At 43.9% G+C, this 25,933-nt stretch overlaps 2 protein-coding genes across 13 annotated transcripts in view; one reads left to right on the top strand and one right to left on the bottom strand.

Annotated features, from left to right (window-relative positions):
• Positions 1-374: 374 nt before the first annotated feature.
• LOC138923266 (uncharacterized) lies at positions 375-22,095 on the bottom strand. 2 transcript variants are annotated; one of them, XM_070261310.1, is made up of 2 exons: positions 20,896-22,095; positions 375-3,745 (listed from the first exon to the last, which is right to left on the bottom strand). In XM_070261310.1, exon 1 carries the CDS (start codon positions 22,012-22,014, stop codon positions 21,574-21,576), a length of 441 nt encoding a protein of 146 aa, XP_070117411.1. In that variant the 5' UTR covers positions 22,015-22,095; the 3' UTR covers positions 375-3,745; positions 20,896-21,573. The 2 variants fall into 2 exon arrangements, with proteins under 2 accessions (XP_070117411.1, XP_070117404.1); XM_070261303.1 differs by lacking the exon at positions 375-3,745 and adding an exon at positions 6,291-7,908.
• The window catches only part of BTRC (beta-transducin repeat containing E3 ubiquitin protein ligase), a 166,991-nt gene continuing 162,384 nt past the window's right edge, over positions 21,327-25,933 (top strand). For 2 of the 11 annotated variants that reach the window (XM_023640702.2, XM_023640699.2), the window contains exon 1: positions 21,660-21,793. In XM_023640702.2, coding sequence (XP_023496470.1) covers positions 21,746-21,793 — 48 coding nt within the window. In that variant the 5' untranslated portion in view covers positions 21,660-21,745. Of the gene's footprint in view, positions 21,794-21,986; positions 22,189-23,813; positions 24,322-25,933 lie in introns of those variants that run through there. The other 9 variants (XM_070261262.1, XM_070261269.1, XM_023640692.2 and 6 more) reach the window with 9 other exon arrangements.

The following is a 25,933-nucleotide window of genomic DNA, read 5'->3' as shown; positions in this document are numbered from 1 at the left end:
CACAGCCACTATAGGGCTAGAAACCCAGTTCCTTCCTTCTTTTATTCACTCAGCAAACCTCTGCTGAATGCCTCCTGTGTGCCAGGGACTGTCAGAGGCACTGTGGCCACAATGCTAAACAAGTGAAGACAAGTCCCTGTCCCTGAAGAGCTCCCGGTCCAGGAAGGGAGACAGATAAGTGAATAGGACAACCATGGTGCGAAACTTGTGCTGTGCTGCCTCACTCCAGAGAGGAGCCACGTCCTGGGCCCACTGTCAGAGCCACCTATGAGAAGTGGCTGATTTTCAGCCATACAAAATTCTCCCAAACTTCCCCCAGACACACCTCATCCACTTTTTTGGGGGAGAAAACAGCAAAAGAAAGAGACTTTATTAAAGAGGCATAATTGGAATTCTTTTACTAGTGATAAGAACAACAAGAAGCATTTATTGAGAATCAACTATGTACCAAGCACCTCATCTCATGTAATCCTCACAACTGTCATAGCTGTGCATTATGATCCCTGTTTTAGAGATGAGAAAACTGATGCCAACTGAGTTACAATAACTTGCCCCAAAAATGTCACACACCTGGCACACGATGGATGCTCACTAAATATTTATTAAGTGAACGAATGAATGAGAAGCTAATCAGTAAAAAGAGCAGGAATCAAACCTAGGCTTTCTGGCTCCAAATCTCCTGTCTTTCTACTATTTATTTCAGGCAACTAGTTTTGGATTCTCAGGGTTTGATCAGTATTAAACAACCTCAGGTTAGACTCTGGACCTATGCTTCCTCCTGACCGGACCCTAGTCTGTCCACCCATAGCCTTCCCACAGATACACAAGATATCTCAGAGACCAGGCCTGGCCCTGGCAGGAAGGGTAGGTTTAGAGAAGACAAGACCTTAATCCCTCTGGGGAGATGCCCATAAGGCAAACCCCTCCCAATCCTGCTATGTCCTCCTCCAACACCCCAGGTTTGAGTTAGCTTATCAAGAAGTCTGGGAAGGGATATTTGTGGGAGATGGAGCATCATTCCTGTGTGCACAGAATCAATCACATCTTGTAATATGTCCCTTGTGCCTAAGCTATGTGGTCCTTTCTCATGAATTCAGAGATATTTACTTACCAGATGATATATGTCTATGTGTGCATGTTGTGTGTGGACATATGTTCATGTACATATACACGTGTATCAGTAAACCCATCCTCTCCTTAGTACTCTCATATCCCAGTGGTATCTACTCTCCAAGTATGCAGACACCTGAGTCTGCCCCCTGAAGTCCCTTCCCCACAGACATCTATGGCCATGTGTCCTTGTAGCTGCCTTGTCCTCTTGCTGTATCCTTCACTCCTAGAAACTATATGTGACCTTCCAGCTAATACTGGCAGGCTGCAGAATGAGACTGTGTACTATGTGCTTCCTCTTGTTTTGAGGAAAGTTCTGTTGCCTAGCAGTGGGTAACTTTCTCTTTATCAAAATGCTAGTGCATAGATGTATCATCAAAGAGATAATATATGCCTGGCACATAGTAATCTCTCAATTCATGTCAGCTATTAACATTATTATAGCTCATTTGTCCTCCCTGACCAGAGGGCATTCCTCCTTCTCCCCACGGCCCTCCTAGGGCCAGAAGTACAAGTAACCATATCCACTCATTCCAGGGAACTGTGTGGGGCTTGGGGCATTTACAAGGATCTCCTGGTGTTAGAGGGCTCCAGGCCATTGTCTTCTATATTCTATATCTTTCAGTGGGACAAAAATCTCACATACCCCTGGCAGGCAGGACTCACTCATATTTTTTGAAGTCTCCACAAATTAAGTCTCAAGAGTCTCTTTAAGATATTGCATCCAAAACCTTAAACTTCTAAGACACAAATTGTTTCCTAAACCCATTCTGCTGCTGCTGACACCTTTTCTACTAGGCCAGACCTTACAGCTAGACCCACTGGTCAATGGCCACCAGTGAAGAGCAGTTTCAGTCACAACACCTGATCATCCTAACTCCTTTCCTTTGGCCCAGGTGGCCTACCCTCCCAGCCAGTGGTTGGTTTTGTGGCTCTGCCAGGAGCTGACACTCTAAACCAGACCCACTTCTTCAGGTGAAGCAAGATATCATTGAAGTTGGATGGATACACTCAGTAAGCAGGGACAGGGGAGGGGAGGAATGGGAGAGGGAGAAAACAACTGCCATCGCCAAGAATCAGGGTTCTCTAGACAATATCTGTTCTTAAACTGGCATCAGGTACTCTTTTCAGGGTCTGTGGAAACCCAGGTGCCTAGAGGCTTATTAAGTCTTGTTTGTCTTTGGACAGGCAAGAGAGGGAAGGAAGCTTCTATGGAATGGATAAACTAGAAGAGGTTGGTGATGGATTAAAAATTGGAATCCAACCCGGTCAACGTGTTCATTTGATTTCCACATTTTCCTACCCCCTTTATTCTTACTCCTCTTTCCCTTTCCCCCAGACTGATATGAATGATACCCTGATGGCTATTTCAGCTGCAACCCTATATATCCAGGGAAGCCTGAGCTCCCCAGCTGCCAGCAGCTCTGATTCCCTAAACCCAGAGGAACCAACTGGTCAGAGTTCTCAGGGATGGCAGACCTCAAGTGAAAATTTGGCTTCTGCTACCAACAGACTCTGATTATGGCCAGATACTTAACCTCTCTGTGTACTGGCCTTAATATTAGCCTCCTGCTCCTCCTCCATATATACTATCTCAGATGATAGTAAGAAGCATCCCAAATTTCTTGAAAAACTATTCCAGAAATTCACCTTTCCATTTCCCATTATAATGACCAGATCAGAATATAGTCCCCATGAGGATTAGCTTGATCTTGGGTGGGCCAGTCCCATTCACTGCTGGCCTGGACAGCTGTTTAGTCATCGGCCAGCAGGAGAGAGTGAGAGTGGATTGGTGCAGCTCAGCCCTGCTGCTGACCCATTATGATAAGAGCAAAGATAATTTTCTAGCCTCCTGGCTTGTCTGAGGGCTTTGTGAATACCTACAGATACTGCATGGTTTTAAACTGCATCAGTGGAAAGCAACACCCAGCATCCAACTTGCTTGGAGTTCAGTATGATGGCGAGGGGATGTCTAGCATGTAGATAAAACTGAAAAGCCCTCAAAATGGAGACTAATTGGTGACTTGAAGAAATAGGCATAAATTCCTGTTAAGTATGGCTCAAGTCCCTTGCTCTCCAGGTCCTCCCAAAGCCAGAAACTCAGTTTAGTGGTCATTACCTGCTCAGTGTCATTAAATTCTCTGGTAATCTGCAGGGATATGTAATTATGCTGTAGTTAGTGATTGCTCACTAAGTAAACCCTTGGTGTAGTTACCATGTAAGTCAACGGTATTTACAGGATATTTTTTCTGCCTGTAACTCAAAGCCTTACCGAAACAAATTGGAATTGCCTTCTGGAGGCCGTTGTTATAAATTACAGACCCAACATCTGTCCACATCTGCAATGTCTAGACAGCCTGTCTCAGCTACAAGAGAGGAGAGAGACGAACAGGGGAAAGCGAGGGAGATGTGAGGAGTGGCAGAGGGAAATCTCAGATTCATGCAATTTTTCTCTTTAGAGGTTTACCCAAATGAATCCTGTGCTGACTCCTTAAATGGACCTGAATCTTCAGCAGCCTAACGCCAAGCTCTGGAGAGTTCAGGGCCTGATCGTCACCCCTGGATGTATTGGTGATGCAGACACTTCCATTGGGCCTTCTCTGCCCTGGCAAGCTCTCAGGGGTCACAGGGGGGCCTGGAAGACAGAGTTACAAATGCAGAGACTGACTACAGCCAGACCAGGAGAGTTGGCTGCTTCTCCAATTCCCCCCATCCTTCTCCCATTCCCTGACACTCACCCCCACCTGGCTCAGCTTTTGGGGGCAAGGCATTCATTTGCCTGCCTTTCCTGTGGTCCTTCTCCTGCACCCACGATAAGGAGCCTGCCCATCAGCTGAGTGATTGTATTTTTTTACGGTTCCCAGCACAAACCTTCTCATTTATATGTAAAGCAGCCATTAGTCATAGCTCCGTTCCCACACACTGCCTGATGTACAATCACATTTTGCAGCGGATGAATCTTTCCACACAGCTGCTCTGCTATGAATAATCCGTCTCCAGGCCCATAAATCAGAAAAAAATCATGCACCTCATTCGCCTGATCCTTACACAAAGTCATATATTTTACATGAGGACGAGCTAAATATTCATGAGTCTTAAAGGCTTTTTTCATAGGCACTTGTTGGGGTTGTTTTCTACTATTGTGGGGATACCAAGGTTGTATTTAGGAGAACCAGGAATTTTAGAGAGAAGAGAGGAAGAGGAGGAGGGGGAGAGAGAATCTGCGTGTGTGTGTGTGTGTGTGTGTGAGAGAGAGAGAGAGAGAGAGAGAACGATCGAGAGAGAGAGAGAAGAGAGAGATTGATTGAGATTCCAAGCTTATCTCTCAGTCTAGGAGTCATGTGGGACAAAGGATGCTCATGTGAGGTCTTAAAAACATGATAAATACTTGTTTACCTGAGCTTCGATCCTGCTTAGAGCCATGGCTATTGCCTCCCTGACCTTCAAGCTCATTTCATGAACCTTTGTCCTCTGACTTGTGTAGCAATGATTTTGGCTCTCTCTGTGTAGTTGGGTGGCTGGGAGCCCCACCCAGATTTTATAAAAGCAGAATTTGGGGTGAGGGAATGGAGACAGTGGGAAATCACTCTGATGCTAACAGAGTGTCTGACCTACACACAACTTCAGGCCTCCAGCAGCTTCCTGGGATTTTATTTATACCCTATTCTGGTTTCAGAGAACATTTAAAGTGGCTTTCCTCCCCTTTCACTTTATCTCCATCCCCGGGTCTATCTCCTTCCACTCATCTTCTTAGCCTTCCAGGCCCTCATCACTGCATTCTCCTGAGGCTTTTGCTCTGACGGCCCATGTGCTCTGCCAGGGATCCTCTCCCTGCACTCCTCCTCAAACTCTCTCTCCCCTCTCAAAGACAAAATTTGACCCCTCCAAGAAGCCTCCTTCCACTAAATAGAGGAGAACGAGTTACTTGCCTTGCTGTGCAAGCCCCCAGCCCCACCTTCCCTAGCTAACCCACTCATCATACCAACCCCTCTGCTGGCAGGTGCTTTTTCATTTTATTCTGGCATTCACTCAGTATTTGTCTGTGTTCAATGGCACTGTCTGTCTGACTCATTAATGCCATGGTCTGCAGTGGTGATGATGATGTGTCCTCACTTCCCTTGGAAGGGTAGAAAATTCTTCTTCCTGGATTTTACTGACAAGATTAAGAACATATTTCTAGGTAGAGATTTTTCGGATTTAGTTTTAGATCTGGAAACACACATAACCCCTCAGACCCTTTCGGCCTTTGGTGGATAATGATAATGCCTTGGGTTCCAGTGGTTGTCCTCAGATGGAGGACTGTATCAAAACTGTAGTGGTACCTCCATGGGGAAAATCACTTCTTTATTTAACAGCTGGGCAAACTGAGGCATAACCTTGGCAAATCACTTTCTTAAAGTCAAGTCAAGAAGAGATGACAGGGGCCGGCCCGGTGGCACAGCAGTTAAGTGTGCACGTTCTGCTTTGGCTGCCCTGGGTTCGCTGGTTCCGATCCCAGGTGTGGACGTGGCACCGCTTGGCAAGCCATGCTGTGGTAGGTGTCCCACATATAAAGTAGTGGAAGATGGACATGGATGTTAGCTCAGGGTCAGTCTTCCTCAGCGAAAAGAGGAGGATTGGCAGCAGATGTTAGCTCAGGGCTAATCTTCCTCAAAAAAAAAAAGAAGAGATGACAGGAAGCTGCAATTACATCTGAGTTAACTTTTGTGATTTTGACCCAGGGCATCAAGGTTTTTTTTTTTTTTTTTAAAGATTTTTTTTTATTTTTTCCTTTTTCTCCCCAAAGCCCCCCGGTACATAGTTGTGTATTCTTCGTTGTGGGTTCCTCTAGTTGTGGCATGTGGGACGCTGCCTCAGCGTGGTCTGACGAGCAGTGCCATGTCCGCGCCTAGGATTCGAACCGACGAAACACTGGGCCGCCTGCAGCGGAGCGCGCGAACTTAACCACTCGGCCACGGGGCCAGCCCCAGGGCATCAAGGTTTTTCCACCAACCCCCAGGGCCAAAGGCCAAGGATCAAAGCCTTTTCTCATTCCTCTAAGTTCCAAGGGTTTACCTACTCTGCTCCCCCTTGTTCCTCCACTCTCAACCCACTCTTGCTAATGTTCAGAAAGAATTAAGAAAAAACCCCGCCAGAAAGGAGGAAAAAGTCCAAACAATCACAGATGGCAGACTCGCAAATTTAATTTAAAATCATTCTTTATTATCCAAAATATTAAAATTAAAGCCATAATGCCCAAAGGAAAACACAGATTAAAACCCCCTATGTTTCACAGCCTCTTCCTCAGGGGGTCCTAAAAACACTGAGTAAGACTGCTTTGAAAGGAAAGCAGGAGTGCAGGAGCAAAGAGCCAGCTGTAGATCACTGAGCCAAACACTTGGTGACTGACCCAATGGGCTTCCCTTAAAGCCAAACACCAACTGTTTCATATGCAATTAATGATTGCCCTGGCAAATGAAAGTGCATCAAGTCATCACAGGCGTCGCTGAATGAGAAGACACGCAGCAGTCACAGGTAGCTCGTCCCTGGTATCTACATAATGATATTACCAGGCTCATCTAGGCTCAGAGATTTAATTCTGAAAAACACCATGCACTAAATATTTATATTCATAAAAGGGCTAAGGAAAAAAAATGCTCATGTGCTGCCTCTAGGCTCCTCATTTGTCTAGAATAGGCTGCTGGCTCATTTGTTGGAGTGTATGGTTGGGGGTCAAGGGCATCAGTCAAGTGTTGGTAGAATCCTGGTGTTTCTGGCCCCTAACTTCACCCTTTGCAGGGGCTCATTGCTGGATTGGGTATTTAGAGGTACCCAAGGAAGGTAAATCCCCTTCCTTCTCTGGAGAAGAAAAAGCAGAGAAGGAGACCCTCTCATATGTCAGAGCCGAGAAAGAGGCAGTAGAATGGATGATAATGTCTGTTCTCCATTCTTTGGTGCAGAAAATCAAAGTCCAGAGAGGGACCAGAGACTGCCAGAGTCATCCCTTACAAATTGCAAACTCTCAACTGAAGATCTAGTTCTGATTTTTGATGCCACCGTCCTTGAACTGTAAAACTGAAGAAGAGGGACTCCTTGAAGAATCATAAATAAGCCAATGCTGATGGAAAGAACATGTGCTTTCTTTGGCCTTTTGGATTTGTTTCCATTTCCTCTACTGAAACCTAATTCTGAGCTATGGCCCTTACTCAAATGTCCTTGCAGCATACTGTTGGGCCTGACACCTCCAGCATATAAGGCACATAAGCACCTGACCTGGCTTGGCCTAGCCCCTCTACTCAGGGGTTACCAGGACTGTTTCTGCATGCATCGTGGAGACTGCTTCCCTCTCCCCACTGGCATCTCAAATACAATTCTCTCAGTCCAGCTTCCTCTGCCCTTTCTCTCTCCTTGGCAGAAAATGCAGATGATGGAGCCTGTCTGTTCTCTGTGCACACCATGACTTGAAGCCTTCAGCAACTTTTCCAGGGCTCTGCATATTATAATCAAGATGGGATCAGCTAATAAAAATTACATTGGTTACAATCCAAAAAGATTAACCAGCCTTAAGGGTTTCATGGCTATGTGTTACACTTTTCAATTTTCTTACAATTAAGCTAACAACAAATAATATTGACAAATAAACTGCCAGATCCGCCAGCTGAAGCCCTGCCGTGGGAAGGGAGGGGTGTTCTGCAGCTGAGTGACTGTCCAGCCATTGTCTGCTCATGAGGTCTTGCCCGTGAGTTCTAGCACACTGGGGCATTGGCACTTGAGCAGCATGGGTGGAGGGGCAATGAGGAATGGTTGCCAGCTTCACTCCTAAAAAAGAATTAAAAAAAGATGATAATCCTGACTCTTGCCCTCCTGCCACCCTTGAAGATTTTCTTGATTTCTCAACCTCCCGCTAGAGAAAATCCAAGGTAAGGAGATCTATATTCTCATGAGGCACAACTATATCAACTCATTAACTAATTTGGAGTTACGAATCCAGAGCCGGAAATAAATCAGACCTAGCACTAATAAAATTTGGGGGCAGGTAAGACCAAGAGTCTCAGTGGAAAACCTCTCTCACACAGAGGTTGCTAGAGGTCTACAGAGGCCAGACCTCTCCCTGCCTGGCTGCCCTGGCACTGGGGAGGGCAGGAGGCTGCAAGACGTTTTGGACCCTGTCTGCAAAGCTAAAGCCCAATTACTTCTCCAGTTGTTTCTATTACTCAGTGTTGGAGAAGAAGACAGAGGGAGGAAGGGCTAGGAGAGGAGGACCGCAAGGGAACAGGATCTTTGTGGTCATTTAATGAGAGTTTAAAACATGCTAGGCATGGTGGTGAATGCTTTCACTCAGTAATTTATTTAATCCTCATAATAATCCTTTGAAGTAGATCCTATTATCTATCCCCATTTTATAGCTGAAGAAACAGGCTCAGAGAAGTTAAATAACTGGTCCAGGAATTGAACCTGGGTTTTGGGCCCAGAGCCTGCGCTCTTAACTACAAAACCAGTGAAAACCGCCAAACAATTATAAGTACGGAAAGTGTCTTTCTATAGCAGGATCTAAATTCTGATCTAAGCTAGGAACAGGACATCTAGCCTGAGAGTCATGCTCACTTTGATACTATGTTTGATCTTCATCAAAATCAACAAATATCTGACAAGAACCCTGGATCCTGGGCCAAATGGGAGAGTGAGGGGCTGTTCTGTGTTTCTCAAATTATGGCCAGAGGACAATCTTTAATTAAATCATCTGACAAGCTTGTTAAAATGCAGGTTCGTGGGCCCCATGCAGTCTTCTAGATCAGAATCTCTGAATATGGGGCTCATGAGTCCACTGTTTAACAAGCTCTCCGGATGATCATTGTGCATCCAAAACCGGAAAACCGTTGATATAAACTATGAACACTGCCCTCAACTAGTTCCTAATCAAACCCAAACTCCCCACCGTGGCATCCAGGCCACTAATCTAACCTCAGGCAGCCCTCACCTCCACTCCCCCAGATCTCCTTAGTTTTTCATACATGCCAACTGCGTTTCTTCGTCTTGCCTTTGTTCGAATTCACTCTGGTCCCCGGCCTCACCTATGCTTTCCTTTCTACTCCTCACTTGTATTTGTGTTTTACACACCTGGGACTGGTACAGCCTCTTTCTCTCCTTCTCTCATTTTTAATGTAATTTTTATTTAAGTGTAATATACATACAGAAAAGTGCACAGAATAATAAGGTTACAGCTCAATGAATTTTTTCATAGTGAATATACCCGTGTAGTCAGCATGAAGTCTCTCTTTTTTTTTAAACACAAATTTGACTCTAAATAGCGTTGAAGAGTAATTTTTTAGTCTCTTAAAGGGATAGCAAAAAAGGGAAATTCAACTATACTTCACTCTTTAAAGATCTCTCCTTACAGAAGCTTCTCCCCACCAAAATCTCTCTCCCTTCTTCCCTTCCTATCTTCCCTTTCGCAAATATTTATTGAGCACCTACCACAACAGGTGCTGCGTCAATAATGAATAAGATATACCTGGGTCCTCCTTCATGTCATGACACTTACAGTCCATGGGGGAGACAAATGAAACATGAGTAAGTGGACACTAATCATAAATTGTGACAATTGCTCTAAAGGGACTAACTGGGTGCTCTGATGCTGGAAGGGTGAGAGGACCAGTCAGGAGAGGAGAGAGCAGCGTGGGTCAGAGTGTGACTAGCAAGGGCAAAGGCTCTGAGGTAGACATGCCTGGGCTCGAGGGAGGACTTCCTTCCTTGCTCCTCTGACTTCGGTGGCCTCTCTTTAGCCCCCTCCTCCACCTTCAGAATCCCTTCTTTTCCACCGGAAGCTTTCTGCCCTGCCTGCCTTTTTATACAGAACAATTTACAGTTTTCTCTATTTCAGCACAATAAAGGTTCATCAACTCAAACTCAGGCTGCTTAGTGAGGTACAGAAGGGGAAAGAGTGTGAACTGGCACTTTGATTTTTTTTTTTGTCCCAGAAATGTTTGAGCAGGATTTATCCACCTACTCTTCGGAATCAACCCTCGGTTCTTCCTCAGTGGAGGTGTCCCTGAACTAAGGCTACAGGAAGCCTCTGAGTTGCCTTTCTCTGGTTTCTCACAGTTATCACTGGGAGAGTCACAGAGGAGGTCTGTTCAGGAGCTCAGAGGTTTAGAATCAAGAAATCTCATTGGTGTTTTAGCAGCTAACTATTTTGTTCATGAGGTAACTGGCACCAACCGGTACCCCTGGCACTGAAGGGAGTGAATAGCACAGTTTGTGCCCCAAAGGGTTTGGCTGTGAGCCACTCAAGTCCCCACCTAGTATTGATGATTTGAATAAAAATGTTTTATAACTACAAAGAGACCTGAAGATTCAAGAGTGGCTTATTGGCTCTGTCATTTGGCTTCTCTTCCCACTCATGTCAGTGTGGGACCCTTGTGCCCTCTGACTCTGGAGGGAGGCAGAGAATGTCCTTCCACTTGCTACTTCTCTCCCTTTTCCACCTCCACCCTGACCCCATCCTGAGATCCTTTTTCAATCCTTTCTCCCAGGGTCTGGCCCCTTCTCTGAAGGACTCCCTCAGTGACAGGTGACTGAATTGAGGAGAATGTTGGGAGGTGAGCCCTCATAACAAAACAATTATATCTTTCAAAAGCCCAGCTTTACAACTCTTTGGATATCTCCAGTATTATGTGATAGAGCCCCTCCGTCTGTTAAATTCCCTATGTTCTAGAGAAAGCGAATTAAATAAACAGAAAAACTACTCTGCCATACTTAGATTCAAGTTAAGCCTTCAAAGCCAAATTTTGGTAAATGAATCTTTGTTATGTCTTCTCTGGACCCACGTCCTTGACAAGATTCTGTTAGGACCTTGTCAACATCATTAGCATCATCACCCTCCAACATTTATAGAGTCCCTACCATGAGCTGTGGCCAGGAAAAGTGCCTTACATGCATCTTCGCCTCCTGATCCAGCTAAAGCTGCAGTGCTAAGCCTAACCGGATGGTGGTTCTCAGGGTCAATCTCCAGGGCTCTGCTGTGAATGAGGGAGACCCTCAGCCCAGCAACGGAACCAGCAAGGAGAACTGAAAGACTGAGGATAAAGTTTAGATAGGAAGCTCTCCAACAGTTAGGACGTTTCTGGGACAGTTCTCTGACAGAGACTGGAGAGTAGCATTCAGTCATGTGTCCATTTAATAACTGTATACAGGATTAGGATAAAGGAATTCTGTGCTCAGGAAATCTTTGAGATCAGAAATCTGTACAGAGTTTTATGACCTTAGATATTACAAGCTACTGACATATTCATGGCTGAAATTATATATATGAGATTTGCATCAATATAATCCAGAGGATGGGGAAAGAAGTGGGTGCGGGTTCACATGAAACAAAAGTGGCCATAAGTCAATATTTTTGAAGCTGAGTAATGAGTAAAGGAGGTTCATCATATTCTTCTCTTTACCTTTATGTTTGAATGTTTACACAAGTGAAAGTTAAATACACACACACTATACCTTTTTCCTTTCTGTGTCTGTGTGTTTACTTCTAGGTGTTCTCTTGGTTTTGTTATTGTTTCTGAAGTAAGAATTTTTTTAAAAAATTCTTCTTCTTCCCCCCAAAGCCGCCCAGTACATAGTTGTATATTCTAGTTGTAGGTCCTTCTAGTTCTGCTATGCGGGATGCTGCCTCAGCATGGCCTGATGAGTGGTGCCATGTCCGTGCCCAGGATCTGAACTGGTGAAACCCTGGGCCACCAAAGAGGAGCGCATGAACTCAACCACTTGGCCATGGAGCCGGTGCCTGAAGTAAGGTGTTTTTTAAAAATTATTATTTTAAATGTCAGCCTATTTTAGCTGTGGAAAGGACAAACCAAGTCAAACGGGTTTCATTTGCATTTGGGCCAGTGAGAAAAGGACTCCTAGGATCCAGGTGCAGTAGTGGTAGAAGGGACAACTGTGGCAGAACCCCAAGACAAATATTTCGGGATAGGAAACCCAGACCTTCCTGTATAGCTGTCCTTGCTCTCTCCTCTACACTCCTGCCTTTCTTCAAAGCTGTTCCCATCAAAAATTGTCTCTTGATACATGGAGGGTGTTGCATTTGATTTAAGGGGTAATTCTCTGACATTAAAGTCCTGCCTTTCCCCCACCTCCTGCCCCAGTCTGCTCCCAGACCTCTCAGAGGCTGACAGCCTGGCTGTCTGGATTGCTCTTTGTTCACTTACTGACTAATTTGCCCCACATGGAAGCTCCTTCCAGCTGTAAGTCCCCCTGGATTTTTCCGTTGGGCCTCCCTGAGTGCCCGCCACTGCCTTGCAGATTCCAAATCTCACCCACCCCTAAGCAGGCCCTATGCTAAAATCTTCCATTTGCCCTTCCAAAGACACTCTCCATCTTCTCCCACCCTGGGAAACGACCTATATGGACTGCATCTTGCCCTCTGGCTTCTGGTTGTTTAGCTAACAGGAGATAGAAGAAGCTTAGAGGGCAGGAAGAAAGTGATGCTGGGGTATGAATCCTTCCAGATCCCTCCCCGTTGAGTGACTGTGGAAGGGCTGCCTTCCCTTTTGAAGGCCGTAGCTATTGTCAAGTGGCCCTCTCCCCACAGCTACCTTCTCAGGGTCTGGTAACCACGCGCTCCCCGACCCTTCAGGCCTATGAGTGGTATGGCTCCCTGCTGCTGCTAGCCCAGGGGTGTGCACTATCCCTTGCTGGTCTCCTTAAATCCTGCCCACACCTTCAAAAATAGGCCCTTAATTAAACCCTCCTCAAATTAATCAAGTTTGCATGTGCCAGGACCCTGATTGATACCAGCCCCTACTGTTGCCAAGAAAGCCCTGGTTAGTATATATTTTTCTGTTTTATTTCCCTTACAAAACAGAAAGCTTCTTGAAGGCAGGGCTCATCTCTTACTTACCTACAGAATGATAAACACATAGTGAGTGTTAAGTATTCACTGATAGAACTAATTCTGGCCCTGGTCATCTCTTCCTCAAATGGAATTTTTGGAAGAAAGGAGGAATCAAATGAAAAATTGCTTCAGATAATGGAAATGTCTGGGAGACGATAGCAGCCACTTAAAGGAAATCATCAACTTGAAGGAATGGTAGTGATGGGATCTGGACAAAGGCCAGTTAAAGAGAAAATAACCTGCATAAACTTTAACTAAAGTCTATAAGGTGAAGTGTGGTAAATACTATTGGTTAAACAGTGTCTAACAAATCTAAGCAAAGAAATCACGAGAAAGATACTTTGTTAGCACAAAAGGCTTATTAATCTCCCAAACTGGGAAAAACATGCAGCAAAGATGCTAAGTGTACTCATTGTTATTGGGTATTGCTGCTCCAAGGCCCTCTTAGTGGGCAGAGCTAGGGAATATATGTATTTGTGTATGGAGCCAATCTCCTATCACTGCTGCTGGTTTCTTCCTCCACATGGATACCCTTACCACACCACTTGGGCTCCAAAACTCCATGCCAGACCACCTCTCAGCATGAACATCAACGTCATTCTGTCCTACATAATGGTTTTAAGACTAAATTGTTCAGGAAGGAGAAGGTACAAACCGAGCCCATCTTGATTCTATATGAAAATTATGTGAAATTTAGAGCTATTAATTGCTAACGTTTATTGAGTACTTACTACATGCCAGGTAATGTCCTAAGGATTTTCTATGAATCTTTAGAGTAGCCCAATGAGATGGGAACTATTATGGTCCCCATTTTGCTGATGAGGCATAGAGAGGTTAAGTAACTTGTCCAAGGTCACATAGTTACCAATGAGACAAAGCAGAACTGTTTGATTGGACTTCTAGAACATATCCTTAAAAAGGAGGAGGTATCCTGTGTCCTACACAGCATCCTCCTGCTGCAGGCTTGGAGCACAGACATTGCTAAATGTCCTCTGGGGACAAATTGCTGAGAACCACTGGTCTAGCACAACATTAATCTAATCTAAAGAAAGCTACTTTTTTTTAAAAGATTTTATTATTTCCTTTTTCTCCCAACACCCCCCGGTACATAGTTGTATATTCTTCGTTGTGGATTCTTCTAGTTGTGGCATGTGGGACGCTGCCTCTGCGTGGTTTGATGAGCAGTGCCATGTCCGCGCCCAGGATTCGAACCAACGAAACACTGAGCCGCCTGCAGCAGAGCGTGCGAACTTAACCACTCGGCCACGGGGCCAGCCCCTAAAGAAAGCTACTTTTTGATTGTCTGTGCTAATGAATGAAAGAAAGGGGATAAACATAATCCAGAAGAGCAGAAAATGCAAAATCTCATTTCTTTGTGTGGCAGAGATTGCTAGTTGCCTATTCTAACAGCCATTAGAAAGGGCTTCCTCAACCTTTCTCCTCCAACTCTATACCTCACCTGCTTTTGCACCCGTACTCTCTTCCTTCCTTTCTGTCACTGCAGACTAATCCCTCCATCTGGATCTCATACACTCTTATTTTCCCAGGACCTGCCTCCATCATTATCCCCTCTTTTTCTGTTTTTATCTTCAAACTTTCTCTCTCTAACGGATCCTTTCCAACAGCATTTAAATATGCTCAAGTCTCTCACTTCTTTTTATTCCCCAGGTTTTTATTTTGGAAAATTTCAAACCCTCAAAAAGTTGCAAGAAGGGTATAAGAATAGCCATAACCCTTCACCTAGATCCACCAATTATTAACATTTTGTTACATTTGCTTTAGTTCTCTCCCTCTTTCCTTCTCTCTCTCTCTCCGCAAACACACACTATTTTTCCCTAAACCATTTGAAAGTTAGTTGTAGGCATCATAACATTTCACCCTAAACGCTTCAGGATGTATCTCCTAAGAACAAGGACATTCTCGAATTCTCTTATTCTCACAATACTATTATCACACTCGGGGAAATTTAACATTGATATAATACTATTATCTAACATACAACCCATATACAGTTTTTTCCTCGTTGTCCCACTAATATCTTTTATAGCTGTTTTCTCTTCTGTGTGTCAGTGTATATGTGTGTTATTCCAGGGCCCTATCAGAGGTCAGTTGTTGCATTTAAGTGTCATGCCTCTTCAGTTTCCTTTGGACTAAAGTCTCCCTGCTTTCAAACAAAACAATAACCACTTTTGCTAGACCCCCAGCTTCTACCTTTAACTACTGTGCTCTCCTTTCTCTCTTTTCCTTGACAGTAACTCGTTTTATAAGACGAGACTCAACAGTCTCCATTTCCTCAGCTTCCCTCTTCAACTCACTGCAGTATGGCATCTGCTTCCCACCATGATCTGCACTTGCCAGATTTTCCTCCTGCCTCTCTAGTCACTTCTTGGGCTCCTTTGCTGGCTCCTCTTCTTCTGCTTATCCCGTAAACATTTTTTTTTTTTTTTTAGTTTTATCTACTGAGGTCACATTGGTTTATAACATCATGCAAATTTCAGGTGTACATCATTATATTTCAGCTTCTGTATAGACTGCATTGTGTTCACCACTAAAAGTCTAGTTGCCATCCATCCATCACCATACATACGTGCCCCTTTACCCCTTTCGCCCTCCCAGCCAACTCCTTGCCCTTTGATAAGCAACATCCTGTAAATCTTAATGTTCTTTAGGACTCTCTCCAAGATCTGCTGCTCTTTACACTGCTTGCATTTTTCCTGGGTGATGTCATCCTTTCCTGGGGAAGGGGGCTTCAATTACCACCTTTATGCTAAAGATATCTACCTGGAGCCCAGGCCTTTCTCTCTAACTTCAGTTTCAAATATCCATCTGCCTCTTCAAAGTCTGAATCCATGTGGAAGTCTCACAGGCACCTTGAAACAGTATGTCTGAAAAAGAACTGATTATCTTCCCACCACCTGTTCCTTCTATTGTGTTCCCTGTCTCAAAAAATGGCACTCCTCATTCATCCTGTTTCCTGAGCCAGACACCTAGAAGTCATCTTTGACACATCTCATTAACATCATCCATGACATATCTAATCAATCACCAAGTTCTACAGATTCTATCTCCTCAGTATCTTTGGAGTCTATCTACTTCTTTCTGTTCTCATCACCTCCCTCATCAGGCCTCCATCATCTCTCTCAGGAAAATTTCAGCAACGTCATAATCCTTCTCCCAGTCTCCAGCCACAAATGATTTTTCTAAAAATACAAAGCTAACCACGCTGCAGCCCTGCTTAAAATTTTTCAGTAGTTTCTTACAACCCTCAGGATAAAGTCCAAATTCCTTAATTTGGCTTATAAGCTGGGGCGAAAGTCAAGATATTTTATAGCTGGTAAGGCACAGGCACCGACCCCAGTTAGAAAGGATGTCAGCTGGTTCACCTGACAAGCATATGCCAACTAAATAATGGCTTGCCTATAGAACTCCATGCTATTGTCCTCTGCAGTCTCATCTGGTGCCACTCTTCCCCTAAAGTCACACTAGCGTTGGTTTGGTTCTCAGATTGCATCATCAAAAATGCACTTACCTTTGCCTGGAACACTCTTTCCGGTAGCCCCACTATCAATCACCCCACCCCATCCCCACTCCACAGAGCCGACCTGAAGGGGACTGAGTGCTCTATCCAGACAAAGTTGGCTTTGGCCTGTGATAGTAGGAGTTTCTGTTGAGGGAACCTAATCTGGATCACAGTTCACTGTTAATAATGACTTGTTCCACTTAGGCACGAGAATATAAAGCCCCAATGAGGTCAACAAAGAAGTAGGGAACTGATTCTTGACTTTTTATGAGGACAAGGAAGTGAGGGAAAAGGGGAAAAATTCTTTATTTAGCCCTCCAACTAAAACAGTATTTCTCCTGCTAACTAAAATACAAAAAACCTTTCCCACTTCCACTGGACCTCTTGATCCTAGGATTAAGCCTATCAGATATTCAAATAGTTGATGGGTTTTTAATCAGTTAATCACTTTGCTTCTATTCAACCTTGAGCTTCATTTGGCTATCCTTGGAAAATAGATTAGTTTTGGGGGGGGGGGTAATTCTAGAGTTTGGAAAGCAAGAGGGGCATGGAGGGGGACTCTGGATAGCCAGAGGTCAGCAAGAAGGCACTGGGCAGCTAAACTCCAAGGCAGTGATCTCAAATATGGCTGCAGATAAGAACTGATCAGAGACCTTTTAAAATTACCATTGCCAAATGGCTATCATAGATCTATTAAATCAGAATACCTGGGGGATAGAGCTTGGGCATCAATATTTTTCATAAAGCTCCTCAAATGACTTTTTTTTAAAGAGTTTTAAAAGATTTTTAATTTTTTTTCCTTTTTCTCCCCAAAGCCCTCCAGTACATAGTTGTATATTCTTCGTTGTGGGTCCTTCTAGTTGTGGCATGTGTGACGCCGCCTCAGCGTGGTTGATGAGCAGTGCCATGTCCGCATCCAGGATTCGAACCAACGAAACACTGGGCCGCCTGCAGTGGAGTGCACGAACTTCATCACTTGGCCACGGGGCCAGCCCCTCAAATGACTCTTACATGCAATCAGGGTTGAGAACCTTAGTAGTATAGGAAAAAGAAATGCCATGGGATGAGAAAAAAGTACAGGCAAGTGGGGAATGTTTCTGGCTCTGGCCTGCTATGTGTTATAAGTGCACACAATGGAGAAAGCGGTTAGAAGAGCAGAGGAGTGTGCTTAAAGAAGGGCATGATCCTTGTGGGGTTGCCTAGAGAAGGTAAAGCATATAGACTGGCAAAAAGAAGTGAAAAGCTCGATAATGCTAAGTGTGGTAGAGTGTATGGTGGAAGCGTAGACTGTTGTGGTCTTTCTGTACTGCAATTTGCCACTACATAGTCCAGTTAAGTGTCGTTCATAGCCTATGAACCAGCAAGTATGATGTTAGGTATGTATTCCCAAAGATATTCTCACTCAGAGGGGCAGGTAGGAGGTTGATCACTACAGCGTTATTGGGGTGATTGGGAACTGGAAGTTTTGCTGGGACAGTAGATAGGTAGAACGTGGCGGATACACACCAACAGACTACTATTCAGCAGTTAAAAGCAACAGGTTCTATGTACACATAGCAACATGAATGGATCTTAAAACCATAGGTACTGGGTGCAAGAAGTATGAAACATAATGAGATATATAAAACAATATTACATTTGTGAGTTAAAAATGTAGCACACTCAAAACAATTATCTCTTTTGCAAGAACCATACCAACAAAAAGATAAACACTGCCTATGGGAGGAGGGAAAAGGGAGCAGGCTATGGCGCTAAAAGGGGATAAACAACTAGACAGCTATTTCTTTAAAGTAAGATTTAAATCAGATCTTGAAAGGTGAGTAGGCAAGATGGGAAAAGGAAAGCCTTCTAGAATAGCAAAATGACTCCCATAAACTAAGGCCAGGAGGCAGGAGTGTGCTGAGCAGGTGTGAGTAGGAGAAAGGCCTGATTGAAGTAGAGGGGTGTATTAAAGCAGAGTGAGAAGTAAGGCTGGAGAGGGAGGATTGGATAAGATTAAGAAGGTCTGGAAGGCCAGACAAAGGAATTTAAAAACGATATAGAAGATAAGAGAGACATAAAAGGATTGGGCAGAGAAGAAATGTGATGAAAGCAAAGTCTAAAAGAGATTATCAGATGAGGTGGACAGAGAGAGCCTGGAGTCAGAGAACTGGATTGGAGGTGAATATAGTGAACTAAGCAAAAAAAGATGAAAGGAGTCTGGAACAGGCTGGCATGGGAGGTGGAGGCTGGAAGAGACATTTTGATAGATTACTGGCTGGATACAGACACTAATAGACCAGGATAAGTCAGAGTATTCTGTAGTCTTACACTAGGAAGTTAGGGGAAAAAATTATGTCCAGTAGTAGCTGTGATTTCTCACACTGGAAATCCAGTTTTCCAGTAAAGTGGAACTTTAAAGGTTCTAATGATTTAGTATTCTCCTTGAGCAACTGAGCCATAAGTGGGCTCATAGGTGCACTTATTTTATTGTTGGCAGAGACCTTTGTTTTCCAGATGACAAAAGAGGTTCATTTAATCGCCCAAACTCAACCAATTAACTAGAGAAAGGATCAGCTAGAACCAGGCCTCTTAACTTCTAGTCTAATAAACTGTCCTAAACTATGTTGGATATGAGGGGCTTCATAGGCAATTCACAGTTGGATTTCTCAGTTTGTTTGACCATAGTGGTCAGTGTTCAAGAGAGACAATTTACCGTTTCTCACTTAGCCCCTGTCTGCTCAGTTTCAAACCCTATACATATGAACTATCTAGCTGGTTTGGCTTCTAAACAAAAAACTCCTTGTATCTGCCTTACTAATTCTTACCTTTACGTGACTGGAAAAAGTGAGGACCTTCATTGACTGCCAGCCTCATCAGTCAATATTTTCATACTCCTCTATGGGTAACAAAGTAAAACAAATGACTTCTCAACAGAATAGCATCTTAGAGTTTAAAATATGTTAACCTCCCGGGGCTGGCCCCGTGGCCGAGTGGTTAAGTTCGCGCGCTCTGCTGCAGGCGGCTCAGTGTTTCGTTGGTTCGAATCCTGGGCGTGGACATGGCACTGCTCATCAAACCACGCTGAGGCAGCGTCCCACATGCCACAACTAGAAGGACCCACAACGAAGAATATACAACTATGTACTGGAGGGCTTTGGGGAGAAAAAGGAAAAAATAAAATCTTAAAAAAAAAAATATGTTAACCTCCCATCCAAACTGAAATCCCCTAGACGATACCCCTGACAGATGGTCATCTTGCCTGTGTATGTTTTCAGGAATGGGGTAGTCCATTCCTCTGTCAAGTCAGCTCTGATTACCAGAAAGCTCTGAGTCTGAGTACTATGTCACTGCAGTGTGGTTCAGTGAAAATAGCACAGGGCTTAGGGTCAAGCAGACTTGAGTTAGAATACTGACTATGTAATTTGCTGTATGACTTGAGCAAGTTGTTTATCTTCTATCAGTTCCATTTACTTCATCTGCGAATTAGAGATAATAATACCTGTTTTACAGAGTTACTATGAATATTAGAGATCATGAAAGCAAAATGCTTAATACAGTCCCTGGCACAAAGAGCTAATGAGGTGATAGCTGTAATTATCATCACCACCATTATTATTATCCCACCATTGGTCCGAGTTTGCCCTAAGGAGCTACATACATATGCCTCTCAATACTTTCAAACACTTGAATTTAGTTGTTGTGTTATTCCTAGGCGCTGTTTTTTTAGAGTAAGCATCCACCAATATTTTCTCTCTTGGTCATACTGCCCTTGGCTATGCTCCTGCATAGGATGTTTGTAGAACATGGTGCTCATAACTGAACAAAGTACTTCAATAAGACCATAAGCCTCTATTCCCAGACACTACTCTTCAAGCTGCCTAGGACTCCTTTAGCTTTTTTGGCAAGTGTCACATACTGCCTTAGTCCTATGAAAACCTGGGGATAGTTTTCATATGAATGAGTTTTAAGTCTTCTCCATTTTGTACTTGTGTTGAATTTTTTTGGAAATTAAAAAGTAAAACTTTCTATTAACTGAAAACTTATTATATATTAGGTATTGTGCTGAGTTTTGTAGACATAGGGATGACTATGACAAAGTATTAACATCCTAGAATTGTAAGCTCCACAAGACTGGGTCTATCATGTTCACTAATGAATCCTCATTTCTTGGGATGTCTGCACACGGTTATATGCTTAGTTTGTTGAATGAACGAATGAATAAATAGTTTACAATGGAAATTTTCCCTATAAGTGAAAAAGCATTTCCTTAATTAGCTTATTTTATAAATTCAGATATTTTGTATAAGCCTATCACTTTTAGCACAACCCTAGTGTTTTTTTCCACCTAGAGTATACCCAATTTCCAAAATAAATTCATATTGTCCCTTTCAAGGCCAGACTAAATACTTACATGCTTTATATGCCGGATGGCCATTATATTCTACCACTGAAGCCTTTTAAAAAGTACTTGTTTGACCCTTAATGCACATCTCAGGGTCAGCAGTAGCAGGTTATGCTTTCTGAGAGCTAAACATCGAGAATTTCCTGAGCGAGTTCTACCAGGCCCTGACTTGCCGTGGGGGAAAATAAGGTCCTCAGGAGAAATGTGGAGCGACGGCTTAGCAGGACCTTGAAATTCTGCGCTGATCTGCGAAGTCCTGCCAGGTGCCCATAGGCCCAGCGTCTCTGGGTCGAAATCCGTCCCGCAGACGCCAGAAATATGAAATTTGGGGCTGTCTAGTTCTCTAAAACTACACTTAGGGAGGGCCTAGGACCTCTGAGTCCTCTCACAGTTTCTTTCAGTATTTGGGCTACAGGTGAGGCACTGGTCGCCATCTTGATATCAAATGCCAGGCAAGCAGCCACTGGCGTCTCTTGGTAACCACGGAGACAGCTGTGCCGCTCCCGTAGACGGTGTAAACTACGATTCCCATCAGCTGATTTTCTCTGCTTGCGGGCAAGTTGTTTAGTTTTGGCTCGTCGGTCCGGCGACCCTGCCGCAGTGAACTGCGGGAGTTGCAGTTCGTGGCGTGGACTCACTTTTTGCTGCGAGAAGCTCCAGAACTACAAATCCCCTGAGCCAGCGGGCTCACGCATGCGCACGGAATAGCCGGTCTTCCCTAGCCCCCCTGCCGGTGCCCGAAAGGTAAGAGAGGGCGGGGGGAAGGAAGAGGAGGCGGGATCCGGGCGCTGCGTTGGCTGCGGCCTGGCACCAAGGGGGCGGCCCCGGCGGAGTGCAGAGCCAGTGGCCCTTGGCGATTATGGACCCGGCCGAAGCGGTGCTGCAGGAGAAAGCGCTCAAGTTTATGGTGAGGAGAAGGTGCAGGCCGGGGACCGGTGGAGGCAGTGGCGTTGGCGGCGTCGCTGAGGCTCGGGCCTGGGTCGCCCGCCCACCGGAGGAGGGGGCAGCGGGACCTTGGGCCGAGGCCGGCGGCGGGGTCGGCTGAAGGGACGGGACGGGACTGGAGCTCCAGGGAGGCGGGAAGAGATAGAGGAGAGGACCCGGGGGTGGGGGCAGCAGCTCCGCCATCTTGTGGATGAGAGGCCAAGTGACAGCGGGAGCTTAATCGGGGAGGGGGATCTGGGCGGCGCGCGGGGCCCTGGAGGGAAAGGGGCGTGGGGACAGTTACTGAAGAGCGGAGGAAGCCCGGAGGAGAGACGCCGTGAGGCCGCTGACAGGGCCTTACCGGTGTCACTGTTACGGGTAAGGCCCGGGGAGGGTGCATTCAGGAGTGGAGAAGGGGAGCGCGGGATAGTGAGAGGAAAGATATTGGAAGTAGGGATGGGGGGAAACGGGCAGGACTGGATGCTGATGGATCTAGGGGTGGCGGAGAGAAAGCCAGGGCTGGTGGGAGACTTGTAGAATGACGGGGGAGAGATAGCCTTTGCCTTCAGGATGCAATCCCAGCTTGGCCAAACTAATGTTGACAAACTCTGGAAAGGAAGAGGCCTTATTTAGGAAGATAAGGACTGGGGATGAGGACCTAAGGCCATGGTGACAGTCTCTGGGAAAGGAAGGGGGTATTAACTATGAGCGAGAATTACAGATGTCAGAAAAGGGATACATACTCTATTTTGACAGGAGAGGCTAAATATTGTAGTAAGGACGAGGTGAGGAAAAGCAAGAGGTTGAGTGATCAGGAAAACCTGGGTAAAGGAGATTGGGGGCAAAACTATTATCTAATAGGGAGAACAAAACAAAAATATCGCTAAATTGTAGAGATAGTAAAATGTGGGGGCCAGATGCTGTATCACTTTCTGGGAAAGGAAAGGCCATATAGATTAGAATCCCAAGACCCATAAGAACTGATGAAATCTGTAGAGAAATTCAGGAGATAAAAGGGGGAATGTAGATAGTGGAGAATGGGAGATATCAGGATTGGTGGTTACTTATCAGTTTTAGGTTGAAGCACAGTATGAGCTTGGATTGGATTTTGTGGATGCTTTTAAATCCTTTGGAACCTAATTCTTTAACTTTGTATCATGCTTTGTCTTTTGCTATGTGTATGTTTGGCAAATTCGTATAGTCTGATATTTGATGTTTTTAATCTGTTGGTTCTTGGATATCCTAGGTGTAAAACCAGACTTTATGGTTACAGCTAAAGAATGATGGGATACATAGACTTCTGTCTTAACAGGTGGCCATAGGGGCATTGATATTATTTATGGTCTAGTCCTGCTTTTTCAGAAGTAATTATAAGTTTTCAGTCTAAATCTTATTTCTTTGTTAGATAGTTGCTATTTTGTGTCTTTTCCTGAAATACCAAAACAAATATAAATAAATATGGACACTAACCTAATTGAATTTAGGCTTTAAACTGCCCCATTTACAAGAATACTTTTTTTACTAAAACTTTATTTTGTATTAGTGCTTTCAGAAACATCTAACCATGGGGCCCGCCCGGTGGCGCAATGATTAATTTTGCACGTTCCACTTTGGTGGCCCAGGGTTCGCCAGTTTGGATCCCAGGTGTGGACCTACGTATGCACCCCTTGTCAAGCCATGCTGTGGCAGGCGTCCCACATATAAAGTAGAGGAAGGTGGGCACAGATGTTAGCTCAGCACCAGTCTTCCTCAGCAAAAAGAGGAGGATTGGCAGGAGATGTTAGCTCAGGGCTAATCTTCCTCAAAAAAAAGAAAAAGAAAAAGAAACCCCTAACCAAATTTGGAGTGCATCATAAACAAAATTCCATTAGGCCTGAAGAAGCTTCTTGAACTTTTGCGCAATGTTTAAATTCTAAAGTATTAAGAAGAGAACTTTGAAAATTTTTTGGACTTTAGAAGTAAGAAGGTGCTTTATATCTACAACCAGCTTCTAAATTTAAGTCAGAAAAGTGGCAGCTGCTTATTTTTGTTTTCCTATTTAAAGGCTGACTCAATCCTAATCTTGGCACTTTTGTCAGATTTATGGAATAATGTGTGATTTACAGATCATAAAGTGACATTATGAGATCATCTTCTTTACTCCCCATTAGACCTCAGCCTAAGAACATTCTCAACTACTTGATCTTTGCTTTGTCCCAGTGAGCTATGTTTTGATAATGGTCTCCTGATCGAGTTAAAGTGGACATGGAGGTGCCCATGTAGTAGTTTGCAGCTTTTAGGGCACCACACATTGTTAAATGTTGAGTCAGCTTCCATAGGGAGAAGCCAATTTTTTCTTTAATTTTAGTTGCTTTCGTTTTTGACCTTGCCTGTTATTGTGGCTGCTGTTTGAGAAAAGGCCAACTGGAAGAGGGTCACCGAGAATGATGCCTTAATAATTGAAGCAGAGAATGGAGAGTTAGAGATTTGGTATTCTTTCTCAGCTCAGAAACAGTCTTATTATGAATCTGAGTAAGTCACAACTTGCCTTTGGTCCCATTTACCCTGCTATAACATGTCTGTTTCCTCAGAGTCAATTTTGAGATAGGAAGGTATTTCATTTGTGCTTGCACCAAGTGATTAATGCACAGTACACATGGAAGGGCTATCCTTTTAATCAAATTGAAATTTTTGTATAGTATTTGTCTCTGTTTTGGCCTTACCTCTTCCCTCACTTGTGAATTGTGAATGGCAATTTTTGTACGGATGCCCTGATTTCCAGTTTAAGAAAATGTAAAATTTGTTTAAAATGCCAACATAAAATGGATATTTCTCCTTCATGAATTTTTCTCATTACCACACTAATGTAGTGCTTTGATTAGGAATTTTACAGTAAAATCTTATTAATGAGACTACTAATTCAGAGTTGAACATAATTCAAACATAGTCTAGACTTAAAGTTTACCCTTGGTTACTTGTCAAAATAATTTAAGCGGAATGTACTAGAAGCAAATGATATTAAAGCAGTAGTTACATTAACTAACCTATATGCTAAAATCTCATTCAGTTTTAGGAGGTCCTCAAGGACCTTTCCTAATACTTCCTTGGTCAGCAAAGTTATAATTCAGAAAAGATACATGGGAACCAGAAGAGGACCTGAGAAGAGAAATGAAAATGATTGAGGGACTGTAGGCACCATTTTATAAAGATATATTTATATGGGGGATGGAAAGACAAGTTGAGGGATGAATTTAAGGTTTATTTTAAAAAATACACAAGATAGTCTCAGGATCAGAACTGGGGAAACATTTGAAACTTGGATGAAATAATTTTAGGGCATGTAAAATGGTTTTTTATCCAGTTAATGGATAAGTGAAACAGTATAAAAGGTAACTTTCTATGTAACAAACAACCCCAAAACTTAGTAGCTTAAAAAACAACTTAGTATTTCTCTCAAATCTCTGGTTGACTGATGGGTTTTCACTTTCACTTGGTATTGGCTGGGGTGCCAGTATGGCTAGAATGTTCAAAATGGCCCCACTTACATGGCTGGCCACTGGCTGAGAGTTCAGCTAGTGCTAAAGGCCTTCAAGTCCTACTTTATGTGGGCCTCTTTCTCCACATGGTCTTTGGATTTGTTTAAAGCATGGTGCCTGGGTTCTAAGAAGGAGCATTCCAGGAGACAGGAAATAGAAGCCAATCAGCCAGTTCTCTTAAGCCGTAAATTCGGAAGTCTGAGAATGTTGCTTTTCTCGAAGATAGTCAAGGCCAGCCCAGAGTCAGAGGGAGGGGGAATAATCTCTACTTGTAGACAAAAAGAGTGGCATACATAAACAAAGAGGGGGAAGTTGCTGGAGGCCATGCCCTTTTGAGACTGGCTTCTATAGATGTTGTTCTAGTTGGATGTTCGGGCTAAAAATACAAATGGGATCAGCCAGATTTGTAGATAATAATAGTGAATGCTTTGGAGGCATCTCTTTTTTGAGGTTAACTTGTTAAGGAACTAACATGATCTCCTGCATGACTTGCCTTAATGTCACTGTAGAGATAATACTGGGTGAATTAATATGATTCAGTAACTTTTCTTATTTGCTTGAGAAGTGTGTGTTTCTAAAAGCGAGAAATTATATTTTAAAATAAATAC

The sequence above is a fragment of the Equus caballus genome, chromosome 1, assembly GCF_041296265.1.
Source record: "Equus caballus isolate H_3958 breed thoroughbred chromosome 1, TB-T2T, whole genome shotgun sequence".
NCBI lineage: Eukaryota > Metazoa > Chordata > Mammalia > Perissodactyla > Equidae > Equus > Equus caballus.
The sequence above is the reverse complement of the archived record's forward strand: the minus strand, read 5'-3'. Positions and strand labels throughout refer to the sequence as shown.